The following is a 12,433-nucleotide window of genomic DNA, read 5'->3' on the forward strand; positions in this document are numbered from 1 at the left end:
TCCCCAAGGGGGGAGCCGGAGATCTCCCTACCATCCCCCACACCTAACTGGGAGGGTCGGGAGGACCCCAGGACCGTCACACAGGGGGACTCGGGTACACTCACCAGAGTCATTCCTCTGCCCAAAGCCAGCGACCTGCCTCTCTGCCCCACAGAGCGCCCCACCCAGCATGGCCCAGACCACACCCCTCCTCGAAGGCCCCTTGGATACTCTGTCAGCAAGAGATGAGGACAAATATTATTGACCCTACTGTGCGCCCACCCTGCCACCCGCTCCCCATTCTTATCATTCTGCATCAGCACCTTGAAAGGTGCATGTGATTCTGCCCATTTTATAGATGACATGGTGAGGTCCAGAGAGGCCCAGTGATCTGGGGCCAGGATCTGAGTGACCTACTGTGTGGCTGCCTGCAAGGCCATTGCTCTGGGCTGCCCCCCCAGGGCCAGGCACTCGGCCAATATCCAGAGTCCCATGCCAGGCACTGCCCTGAGCTCTTTCTGTGTATTCCTCATGTAATCCTCACAAGGCCTTATGAGGTGGGGGCTACAAGGGTCCCCATTTTACAGACAAGGAAACTGAGGCACAGAGAGGGGCCTCCCAGGTAATAAATGGCAGAGCAGGGGTATGAACCAGGCCAACTGGCCCAGGGCCCATGCTTTGACTACTGAAAGCTACTGCCCCTCAGGGTCCCCGTCTGCCTCCCTCCTGTCTCCAGCTCTGTTCATCCCCAGGTCAGGGAGCGGGGAGCAGGGAAATGAAGGGGGAGGAGTTAGAAGAGGTACAGGGGGCTTGGGAGGGGGAGGCCAGAGGCCAGCACGGGGAGAGCCAGGAGAAAGAACTAGCCTCTCACATGGGCTCTACCCTTACATCTCCTGCCCATCACCTCTGTGGCTTCACAAGGACTGGTCAAGAACCACCTACCTATTTTACAGGTGAGGAAACTGAAGCCCTAAGAGGCTCAGTGACTTGCCCAAGGTCACCAGAATCCTGGTAACCCTCCTCCCCCAATACCCTTTGCAGCTAGAAGGAGCAGATGTGGGTTTTGGAGCCCCCTTGGTCCTCCTCTCCCTGGTCCCAGGGCTGTCTGGGTCCTCCCTCTTGAGCTCCTGGGTCAAGTCATCAACCAAGCACAGTCCTGCCCCAGGGCCTTTGCACTTGCTGTTCCCTCTACCTGGAAAACTCTTCCTCCAGATATTTGTAGGGGGACCTCCTTCACTCGACTCAAGTTTATGCACAAATGTCCCACTTCAAAAAGTCCACCTCCAACCATCCTAAGTTGGCACCCCCACCCCCCATGGCTTTCTAGCCACTTCCTTGCTTTGTCCTGCAAGGAACTGCTCTCCCGTGACAATTATACGTTTATGTGTTTCACCTGTTCACTGCCTGCCTTCCCTTCAAACGTGGAAGCCCACGAGGGCCAGGCCTCCATCTGCTTTGTTGCCTGCTTTGTAAAGTTGCTTAGCGTGGCAGTTCTCCACCTGGGGTTCCACGTGAGTATCACCTGGGGAGCCCAGGCCCCATCGCACATCAATTAAATCCAAAATCCTGAGGTGGGGCTCGGGTACCCGGGAATTTTAAATTCCCCAGCTGATTCCAATGTGCAGCCAGATGGAGGCCACAGCTCTAGCAGAGGGAGGCCCAGAGGAGATGTTCAATACACACTTGGTGAGTGAACGAATGAATGGATTCTTACAGATGGGCCAACCAAGGTCCAGATGGGGGACAGCGAGCCAGAAACCAGCAGTCATGAACTTGAGCTTCCCCAGGCTCAGCCCCACCTTGGCCCCTCCACAATGTCACACACCTCGCCCAGGGGCCCTGTCAGCCCTACCCAGGCTCCAGGAGCCCACCAGGCCTCCCTCCAGGGCATCTACAGGAAATCTACCCAGAGGCCCCCCAAAGGCCTCCACTCCTTTTCATTCCCAGTAATGAGCCTGTTTGCCAGTCCAGTGATCAGAGCTGAAACCCTCTTGTTTCCACTCCCAAACTTCCCGTGTTCAGAGAGGTCCTGCAACCTGAAGGTGCACATCAGAGGAAGTGGGCTTGAGAGGGCTGCGGGGTGGGCGGGGGCGCTCGCTGGAGAAGCCAGATGGGACAGGAATACCGGGACACCGTGGAGGACTCAGAGCATTCAGCCAGCGGCCAGCTGAGCCTCCCAGCAGGTGTGCAAATACAGACCCAGCCCCAGGGCTCCTCACCACTGGCGGCCCAGGAATCCAACGCTCCCCAGGTGACTATGATGAGCTGCCAGGCTTGAGAACCACTAGGCGATGCAACCTGTACCCCAGTGCCCCACCCACAGGGAAGGACTTGCCGGGAGCACAGAGAGAATTGGCAACTCAGTGGTCAGGGCTGTTCCCCAGGGCCACGTTTTCCCTCCCCTCACCTCCCTCCCCACTCTGTTTAGATGCTGGCCTGACCCTGGGTCTTGAGGCCCCCTCCCCAGACTCCCACCACAAAGGGACACCTAGGGTTTGGGGGAAAGAGAAATGCTGTAAAAGCAGAGGGAGGGCTGTGTGGTCCTCACCTCAGGAGAACAGGCCCTGACAGTCACCCTCAGCAAGACCACTTCCTACACCTCCTCCTTTCCTCCCCGCCCCCCTCGGCTGCTTGGATAGACACCTTAATGTCTATCCAACCTGTTCTCGTAACACCAGCATCCCCTAAGCACCCGCTAAAGGCTTTGCATACTTTATCACTGCTGCCAAATGAGTATCATTACACTCCTTTTTACAGATACAGAAACTGAGGCTCAGAAAGGCCACACAGTGAGTATTGGGCCAGATCTCACCCAAGAATATCTGATGACCAAGAGAAAGGAGAGCAGAGCGGTGAAAACGGTAGATTCAGGGCCAAACAGCCTGGGTTCATATCCCAGCTCCACCACTTACTAGCTGTGTGACCTTGGGGAATTTGCTTAGCTTCTCTGGGCCTCAGTTCTCCGTCTATAAAATGGGGATAACCACTGTACACCTACCCCTGGGGGTTGCTGTGAGGATTGGGGCAGACCCTGACACAGGATACGTGCCATGTAAATGCTGTGATTATTTTACCCCAACGACCTCTTCAGGAGGGTCCCTCATTCACTCCCGAACATTTACTGAGTAAGTCTTCTTGGGACAAATCTCTAATAACAGCCAACAGTGGGACATGGGGATACCCTTTAACGGGGAACAAAGCATTAAGCGAAAAGAATTCCGTAAGTCAGCGAGGAGCTGGAGGTATTTGGGGGGAGGAAACAGGTGGCCCAGGGGTCACCAAAGTGGTGGGCACTAGTGGCCAGTGGCTGGACCCCATGGTAAGGTGAGCTTAGCTACACTTATCCCCATAGCCAGGAGCTCATGCAGGCTCTGCAGACGGGGGCCACCCTGCTGTCACCGCAGAGTTTGGGGAGACATGGGGGCTGCAAATGGCTCACTCTCCATGAGTCCCTTCAGCCATGATTTCCTGAGGGCCCCCCATGGATCTGGCATCTGTTGGGGTCCTACAGGCGCAACTTAGAGGCCAGCAGGGGTCAGCTGATGGTCTCTGTCTCATCTACTTAATTCCAAGGGCATAGCTCAAGAGCAGTGCTAGACAATATGTAAATGAACAGGCATGGCTGCGCTCCCATAAAACTTTACAGACACTGAAATTTGAATTTCATATAATTTTCCTGTGTCATGACATATTGCTTTTAATTTTTTTTCAACTATTTAAAACACGGAGACCATTCTTAGCCCATGGGCCATACAAAAACAGGCAGCAGGCCAGAGGGGAAGCCAAGAGAAACAAGAAAACAAACAAAGAAATACGGACATGACTACAAACTGTGGTGAGGGTCATGAAGGGGAAGATGGGAAAATAATATAGAATAACTGGGGGATGGAGGGTGTTTCTCTGAAGAGAGTCCACTTAAACTTTAGGTTGAATGAGAAGGATCCAGCCTCAAAGAGTAGGAGGAGAACATTCCAATAGAGATGGGACAGCAGGTACAAAGGTCCTGTGGTGGGCAAACAGCACAGTGTCTTCAAGGAACATAAAGAAAACAGTAGGACTGGTATGGAGTGCACCCAGGAGAGGCAAAACGATGTGGTCAGGGCACCAGGTAGCACAGGGTCTGTCAGACTGGCAAGCATTTTGGAAGTTTGCGTTTTAATCTAAGAGCAATGCAAAGTCAAGGAAAAGTTTAAGCAGGGTGGGGAGCAGATTGGATTTGGCTTTTAGCAAGATCGCTCTGTTAGCTGAGCAAAGGTTGGGCTGTGGAAAGGCCTGTCTGGAAGCAGGGAGAGGAGAGAGGTTTCGTCTGGATCCGGGTGAGAGCGCACAAGGTGGGGGTCGAGGAGACTCCAGCACGAGGACGTGTCCTAAAGGAGAGCCTGCAGGATTTGCAGATGGTAGAAAGGCAGAGGTCAAAAATGCCACCAAGTTTCTTGGCCTGGGCGCTGCAAGGACAGAGCTGTCTTCAAGGAAGACAGGCAGGCTGTGGGAGAGTGGGTGGACCCTCTTGAAAGTTCCTCCTGGCTGTGCAGTGAAAACACTTTCAAGACAGGAAAGCCACATCCTCAACAGAACATGGGGTATCAGCTGAGCCACAAAGGTTCCCCAGGAGCCCTGGGCCTGGCACTGAGGGGCAGACAAGCCAAGCACCTGGCAGGCAGCTTTCTCTAAAAAGCACCACAAACCCTTACAGCACTCACAGCCCCGCGAGGGACAAGCCCTCACAGGCCAGGCTGACGTGGCACAGAGAGCCAATGTCGCCCACCAGTGTCCCTGGCCCAGCCTCTCCTAGGAAGCTGGGCACCTGCCCTCCACCTGCTGGCTGGCATCCCCTCTCCCACCTGCCCCTTCCTGCCCTCCCTCCACTCCACCCCACTCTTAGTGCTCAAACCCCACTGTGGTGACAGCCAGAAAACCCTCATTACCTGCAAGTTAAGTTGGCCACTCAGTCTCCACACTGCAGGGAGACACCTGAGGCCCAGCAGATGGTCGGTCCTCTCCAGGATCAGCCTCAAAGGTCACCATCTGTCCCTGCCCACCCGGTCCAGCCTCTCCACATCAACGGAGTCTCCCATGCTGACTTAAGGCCCAGCTACAAGCTGTGCAATGACATTTCCTGCAGGCTGACTGTGTGCCAGGCACCAGGCTAGGCCTTTTCTGGACATTAACCCTTAATTCCCACACCAGGCCTAGGAGACCACTATCATCCCCATTTTACAAAGGAGGAAACTGATGCACAAACAGGCTAAACGATTTGCCAAGGTGGCGAAAGCTGTCTGGCTCCAGTGTCCAGATTCTTAACCACCATGCTAGGCCATATTCCCATCTTCAAGCCTCAGTTTTTGTTGTTGTTGTTTTTTTCTCCACTGCAAGATTAATGAGGGACTCAATGCAATGATTTCTGGATCCTTCTGAGCTCTTACAGGTCAAGGATTTGAAAACTGTTTCCTTCCAGGGCACTTACTATGTTCTTTTTCCCCCCAACAATAACTGCTCTCAGGAAAAGATCTCACTGGCTCGTTCATACTATGGTGTAAGTGACTGGTAGGGTGAGTAGATATGGTGGATATGCTGAGGTAACTCTGGTGGCGCAGCGATTCAAACCCAGATCTGACTGGCTTCAGAACCTGGGCTGTCCCCACGACATAGTATTGTAGAGGCCACATCCTCTGCGTTAGGCTCTCCTCTGAAAAGTATTCTTTACCTCCATCAATATTCCCTTAACTAGGAGAATGGAGCCAAAATGAAGATGAAGGAGAGGGTGGGAACGGGGGAGTAAAGGATATAAGCTGTCAGACCCACAACTTCCCAAAGTCAGGGCTTCTGATCCCTAATGAAGGCCTGGGTTTGAGGCCCACTTCCAACCCAGTTGCTTTGGGCAGGCAGTCTGGAAGGAGTCAGTTCTGGGAGCTGGGACCTGACCACAGCCCTGACCCGTCCCTTAATCAGGGCTCAGTTTCCACATCTGTGTGACAGGAAGTTGGCCCCTCCCAGCTCTGGCAGGTGTGAGTTTTGCTCATACCCTGGCCTTGACGGAACCCCATCAGCATTCTCCAGGCAGGAAATTACCCCTCGTGCCCCCAAACCCAGAGCTCCTCTCTAAGCTTTGCACAGGAAATCCACCTCACGGAGGACAGAGAACTGTAATCACAGCCTCTGGGAGAAGTTCCCAGCAGACCCCACTAATAGCCTTGGCGGAGAGCGGGACTGGGGCGGGACTGGGGCGCAGTGATGTCCTTTGAAACAGACACCTGACACCGCAGCTCCCCCGGCCCCCAAGATGCCCCTCCCTCATCCTTCCCTGCCTGAGGCTCTGCACCTGACCTCCCTCCTCAAAGTTCAACCTTTTGGTCTCTGTAAATGGCTTTTCAGTTTCTGGCCCGGCCTCTCATTTCTATCAGTTTAATTATTGAGGAGCCCTCTTGTCGCCAGCCTGGAACATCAACGCTGTTAAAAGGGACCCAGGGACTTCGGACCATAGCCAGCTGTCTCCTTCTGGCTCTCTCCCCATCTCCCCCACCGCCCGTTCCCTTTCCTTTCCCAACAGGCCCCTTCCGCCCCCCTTCCTTCTCCCCTCCCTAGGCCTCTACCTCCCAGTCCCATCTTGCTCTCTGCGCAGGCTGGGGGAATCCCGACCCGCCACCTCCCCACCCACTCATCTCCCTGTGATCTGAGGAGGCTCAGACAAAACCCAGGCCACGGCCACATTCATATGTGACCAGATGGGCAGCGGAAGAGCTCTCGGCTGGTGAGGCCCTTTGGCCCCACACCCCCTCACCCCACCAGCGACCTTCCCCATCCTGGGAGAGGTCAGCACAGCAGTCACAGCCCACTGCTGCATGGGGCTTCCAAGAGCCCGCTTCAAGGCCTAACGCTGGCAGCGACCTTTCTTAGAGCCTTTGCCATGTGTCTGGTGACACCTCTCAGCTCCTTTGATCTTTTCCACCTCCCTATAAAGTGGGTACTGGTTCCCTTCTGGGACACGGTGGGAAGGACCCTCACCAATGTCATAGCCCCAAGGGCCCAATCACGTTGATTTATCATCTTTATAAAACACTTTTTAAAACACCCAGACTCACCAAGGTGTTTAATACAAAGCTCAGAAAAGGACACTGCAGCAGCCCCATCTGTAGTCTGGCCTTCTCAAAGGCTGGGGGACTGTGCCCCACTCAGATAGGATGACATCTGCTGACCCAGGTCGCCTCACCTCCCAAGCCCAGGGAAGGCAGGCTGAATTGATGACACAGCTCACTGAACCCATCACTAGGCCCCGGGACCACAGAGCCTTGCTTCCCCTCCCCTCTGGGTCTCTACTCCTCAATGCAGAATCGGGCAGGTGGAGGGACTGGACCGGTTTCCCATTCCCCAACCATCCTACCAACGAATGCCCACGAGCAACACTGCTCCCCAGGGGTTGTTTAGATTGCTCACTACAAAGGCACAGTCTCCTTCAAGTCTCCGGCTTCAGCGTGATTTTGCATCCTTCAGAATGCATCCATTTGTTTTTAAATTAAAATAGTGTTTTCATCTGGATCATCAAGCAAAACCAACACTACAGGAAGAAGGCCCCAAGGCAAGGACTGCACAGCACACGTGGCCCAGACCAGCCTATGGCAAAGTTCCAACCCCGCCCCTGCTGTGACAGGACACCTCCAACCACCTTTCTTTCCCACCTACCCCCGCAGCCAACACAGGGACATTCGCACCATTCATCCCCACTTCTACCCCACCCCCCAGAAATGCCCCCCAAGTACTGAGGCATCATGGGATTGGGCAAACGTGTTCCAGAAAGGGTCCAGGAGAGACGGCTCCAGCCTCAGCGCTTCCCATCCTGCATGAGGCCAAACAGCCTCTCTCCGTCCACTCCCTAACTCTGGAGCCTTTGAGGAGACAAGGGGCCAATTCCAGAGGCCAAGAATCTAACACCAGAGTGAAGAAGGGACCCAGAGGCTCCCTTTGTGCCTCCCTTCCTCCTCCTCACCCTATTCTCTCTCTCTCTCTCTCTGTCTCTCTGTCTCTCTGTCTCTCTCTCTCTCTCACACACACACACACACACACACACGCACACACGCACACGCACACACAGCAAACGAGGAGGCTCCCAGAGAGGAGCAGGCACATAATTATTGGTAAAATGCTTGTAATGTTTTTCTCTCTACCCAGTAGCTTTCAGTAGTTTTAGCAGCTTAGCGAAGCACTTGGCTCCAATTGAATTGCAAATCAGCAGCTCCGGCCCCAGGAAGAGAGGAAGGGAGGCGGCAAAGAGGGGGCAGGGAGGGATTCCAGAAGGAAAGGGAGAAAGGTGTGCAAGGAAGAGGGGCAGAAGGAAGGTAATGAGCCAGGGAAGCTAAGTTCAGGGCCAAGGGCACCAGAAACAGGGACTGCCCGCTCCTCCAGGCCTTTTCCCGTCCTCATCTCCATTCGCTGCAGGCTCAGTAGCCAACACCTCATCCAAAAAATCAGGACACATTTTCTGCCTATAATCTTGAGGTGGAGCGGGAGGGCCACGCGGGGCTTTCTCAACTACCCAGGAGAAAAACAGATCTTTCTTGGCAATTGCAATTATTGAAAAACAATGTCAAAACAAAAGTCTTGCTTTTTCTCCCTGGCAATCTCCAACATTCACATTCCCCTTCTATGTTTATCTTTTAACCTGTCTACCTTTCTATCTACCTAAATTTCTATTCGTCCATCTGTCTGGGTTTTTTATATTTCTGTCTGCCCATCTCCGCCTCCCTTCTGTTGTTCGCCAGTACTTCCTTTCCCCTCCTGGTTCAGAATTCCCCGCAGAGGAGCGGAGTTGATCAAGGAGCTGCCTGCAGCAGGTGCTGTTTCAGCACCACGGTCAGCACCACGGGGCTGGGTCCCTCCTCACCACAGGTCAGCCCCAAATTCTCAGATATTGCTGGGGGTGCTGGGAAACACACTCTCTCCCTCGGATTCAGGAGGAGAAGAAGAGAAAGGAGCTGGGCAGGCACTAACCTTGAAGAGGCGAAGGATGTTGGCCACCATGATGGAGACCGAACTCCCTGAAGCACCGATGACACCCACCACACGCTCAGGTTTAGTGATGATGGGCGGGCCGCCGCTGCCACAGCGGACCTCCGTGCCATCCTTCTCAATGAGCGCCTGCACAAAGGTCAGCGACTGCTCCAGGGCATGGGTGTCCCTGGAGCAGGTGTCCAGTATGCGGGCGCCCAACGTGATGTTGGGCAGCAGGTCCGGGTCATTGTTAATGCGATCTAGAGCAAAGAGCATGGCCTCCAGCCGGTGGATGCCCTTTTCCTTCTTGAGTTCTCCGCAGGCCTTGCCCTCTGAGCCCCGGCCGTGCACCGGGAACAGGCCTCCCAGAGTGATGTCACCATCTATGCGGATGGAATTCATTTGAGGGTGGCCTTTGGGCTTCCCCAGGGAGGAAGGCACCCAGGGCCCAGACAGGCTGAGGAGCAGGCAAAGGAGCAGCCGGGCCCACTGCCAGCCCCAGCCCCTCTTCCCAGGCATCTCGGAAATCCCTAGAGACCCATGAACGGCAGGCCTCCCTCCTAGCCGTGGTGGGCCCCTGGCCCACAGCCTGGGGGAGCAGGGGCAGAGCAGCCCCCACAAGTCTCTCCAGCACAGCTTCAGCAGCAGGGCGGCTGATGGCAGCCAACAGGCTGAACCATACTGGTGGTCCTCGCCCCGCAGGCAACGCTCAGTTACAGGCACAGGCCATGCTCCCAGACGGCAGGGAGTGCCTGGGGTGCAGCAAAGCTCTGGGCTTGGTCCCCACGTCCTGCAGGCCTGTTCTTGGTGGATGACTGTGAAAGCAGGAGAGTGCTCCTAGCTTGGCAGATCTTGGCATCAAGGAGAAAACAGCTCCAATGCTCTCCTCTTACCAACCTTAAAGAGAGAGAGAGAGAGAATCAAAGAGAAGCCCAAAGAAGACATTAGCCATTCGGATCTCTCATCAGGAGCCTGAGAGCAGGAGATGCTGGAGGTTATAGCCAAAGACTCCACAAATCTCCTGAACTTGGTTTCCTCCCAGCTGCTGCTCGACTTTGGTCCAAATGGGAGAACTTGAGGCAGAAATTGGGTGGTGTTTGAAGATTTCTTAAGGCCTGTGCCCATTACCATCAGACCCGAGGCCTCAGAGAGCACTCTCCCCAGGCAACAACCTGGGAGGCTTGGGAAGAAGAGAGGTCCCTCTCAACACTCACCCACAGGAAGGAGCAGGCAGAAACCGGTCCCACAGGGCACAGCCCATTTCAGAGATGAGGAAACCAAGGCCCAGAGCAGGAGAGCACCTGACCCAAGTCACACAGGGGGCGAGCAGCAGAACGCCGCCTGGAACCCAGCTTTCTGGCTCCCAGCTCTGGAACCAGACACACTTGGGCTCCTTGAGGACTCAGAGACAAGGAAAGCCAACAAAGCCCCAGGAGAAGTCTGGCTGAGAGCTGCTCAGCCTGAAGGCCAGGGAGAAGCTGGGGCTGCCGGGGTTTGGGGTTCTTCTGCTGAATTGGGGAGGGCTAGGTGGACCCTCCCATTTCCACCCCAGCTGCACCCCCACCCCGGGCGGGGGGTGGGGGGCGGTCAACCCAACTGAGGCTCATTTTCTCTTGCTGGGCCTCCCCCTCCCCTCCCCCCCTCCCCCTCCCCCTCTCTAAGGGTCTTTCTTAGTTTCTCTTTGCTCCTTCTCTCTTCCCCACTTCCTCCCTCTGAGAGTGGGGCTTGGGTTCTGGCCTGAGCTAGTGCACATTGTGATGATGATCGTCGTTAATTACTGTTGTTGTGATTAAATATTTATCTGCAAGGGTGGAGGAGAGAGTACCAGCTCTTCCTCATTCTCATGGCTAATTTGGGCTAATTTCCCCAGGACTTCCTTGTGTGGGCCCAGCCTTCCCTTACCACCAGCAACCTCCCTCCCCTCGACTCAGGAGGCCCCAGGGAGAAAGGCGGAAAGCTGAGCCAGGGCTTGGCTAGGGGGAGACCCCAAGGCCCCCTTCCCCATGGGTTTGTCAAATGAAGACCAGCAGCCACTCGCCCGTTCTGTGCCTCAGTTTCCCTAGCCATTTGGAAGAAGAGCTTGTGTTTGGGTTGGGAGGTGTCCCTGGAAATATGGTCCCTCTATCAAGACCAAGTGGTGGTCTCAGAACCACCCATCCCCCACCCCACAGAGTCCCTGACTGCTCCAGGTCTGTGCAAGGGGTAGAGGAGAGGGGGCACAGCCCAGGATCCAGCCTCAGCTCCCGGGTTTCTTCTAAACCCTCACCTCACATCTTACCCCCGCATCAGAATGCTCCCTCCTCCATTAGCTCCTCAGAGGCCAAGAGTATGGCTCTTAATTCTCCTCAGCCCCCTTCTGCAGGTGAACCAGTAGCCCAGAGGGACCACGTAACTCTGCCAAAGTCAAACAGCAAGTCAAGGCGGGTGAGGACTCAAAGCCAGCACCAGTCACACTGAGAGAGCCTGGGGAAGCTGGCAGGAAGCCAGGACTCAGTGACCTAGGGCTGGCGGTCTGTGCTTTGGGGAAGGCTTAAGAGCTGTTAAAATACAGGAGAGGGGCAGCTACACCTGTGTGGAACCCTCATCAGCACTCACCCCTTTGTGTAAGTTATCAGATCTCTCTCCCAGGGGGCTGTGGGGAGTGAGGGGATGGGGGATACTAGCTGCTGAGGCCAGTTCTAGGGGATTCAGAAGAGAAACAGCAGAAGCCTCAGACCACCCCGCAGTCCTGCTGCTGCCCTGCTGGAGGCCACACTTGTCCCCCTGGGGAGTCCTCAGTTTCAACATCTGTAAAATGGATGGGCTGGAATAAGACCCAGTCTGGAGGCCATCCCGTCCCTGTGGGGGCATTTCAGTTGTCACAATGATGGGAGAGAGTCACCTACTAGTCTGCATCCAGGCAGGGTCAGAGATGGCATGGGCGAGACAGCCCGCACAATGAAACACTGTCTTGTCCAAATGCCAGTTGTGCCCCTTGGAGAAATAACAGCAAAGGACAACACAGTGCTGTGTGCCAGCCACCATGCAAGTGCTTCTCAGGTGACACTCACGTCCCTATGAGCCAGTTGGGACTTTTATCCCCATCACACAGATGACGAAGCTGAGGCACCAAACATCAAACAGTGACACAGCCCAGGGACACAGAGCTTGTGCAGGCCGCCCAGGCCCTGACCACCCCACCACGCTGGCCCCGAGGGTCTCTCAGGCCCTGCCCAGTTCCCACATCCTAGGAAGTCAGGCTTGGTTTTCTTGAATTTCAAATGGAGGGATTTTTAGCATCAGGACAAGGTGGTGAGCCGAGGCTGCAACAGGGCAGATTCAGGCTGGGAAACCAATGCACAGCAGCTTCTGACAGTCAGGCCCTGCTCAGGCTTCCAGATCCTTCGTGAGGGCTCAACACTGGCTTCTCTTGAAGCCTGAGCACCTCTGGGCTGATCAGTGCCCGCACACAGAAACACACAGGCAGGGGAAG

The 12,433-nt window shown here is 55.2% G+C and overlaps 1 protein-coding gene across 2 annotated transcripts in view; it reads right to left on the reverse strand.

The window, feature by feature from the left end:
• Positions 1-9,480, reverse strand: part of GRM4 (glutamate metabotropic receptor 4) — a 99,778-nt gene extending 90,298 nt beyond the window's left edge. For both annotated transcript variants that reach the window (XM_068557683.1, XM_068557682.1), the window contains exon 1: positions 8,962-9,480. In XM_068557683.1, the coding sequence (XP_068413784.1) occupies positions 8,962-9,480 (519 nt within the window). The remainder of the gene's footprint in view (positions 1-8,961) is intronic.
• Positions 9,481-12,433: the final 2,953 nt, after the last annotated feature.

The sequence above is a fragment of the Eschrichtius robustus genome, chromosome 12 (assembly GCF_028021215.1).
Source record: "Eschrichtius robustus isolate mEscRob2 chromosome 12, mEscRob2.pri, whole genome shotgun sequence".
Classification (NCBI taxonomy): Eukaryota; Metazoa; Chordata; class Mammalia; order Artiodactyla; family Eschrichtiidae; genus Eschrichtius; species Eschrichtius robustus.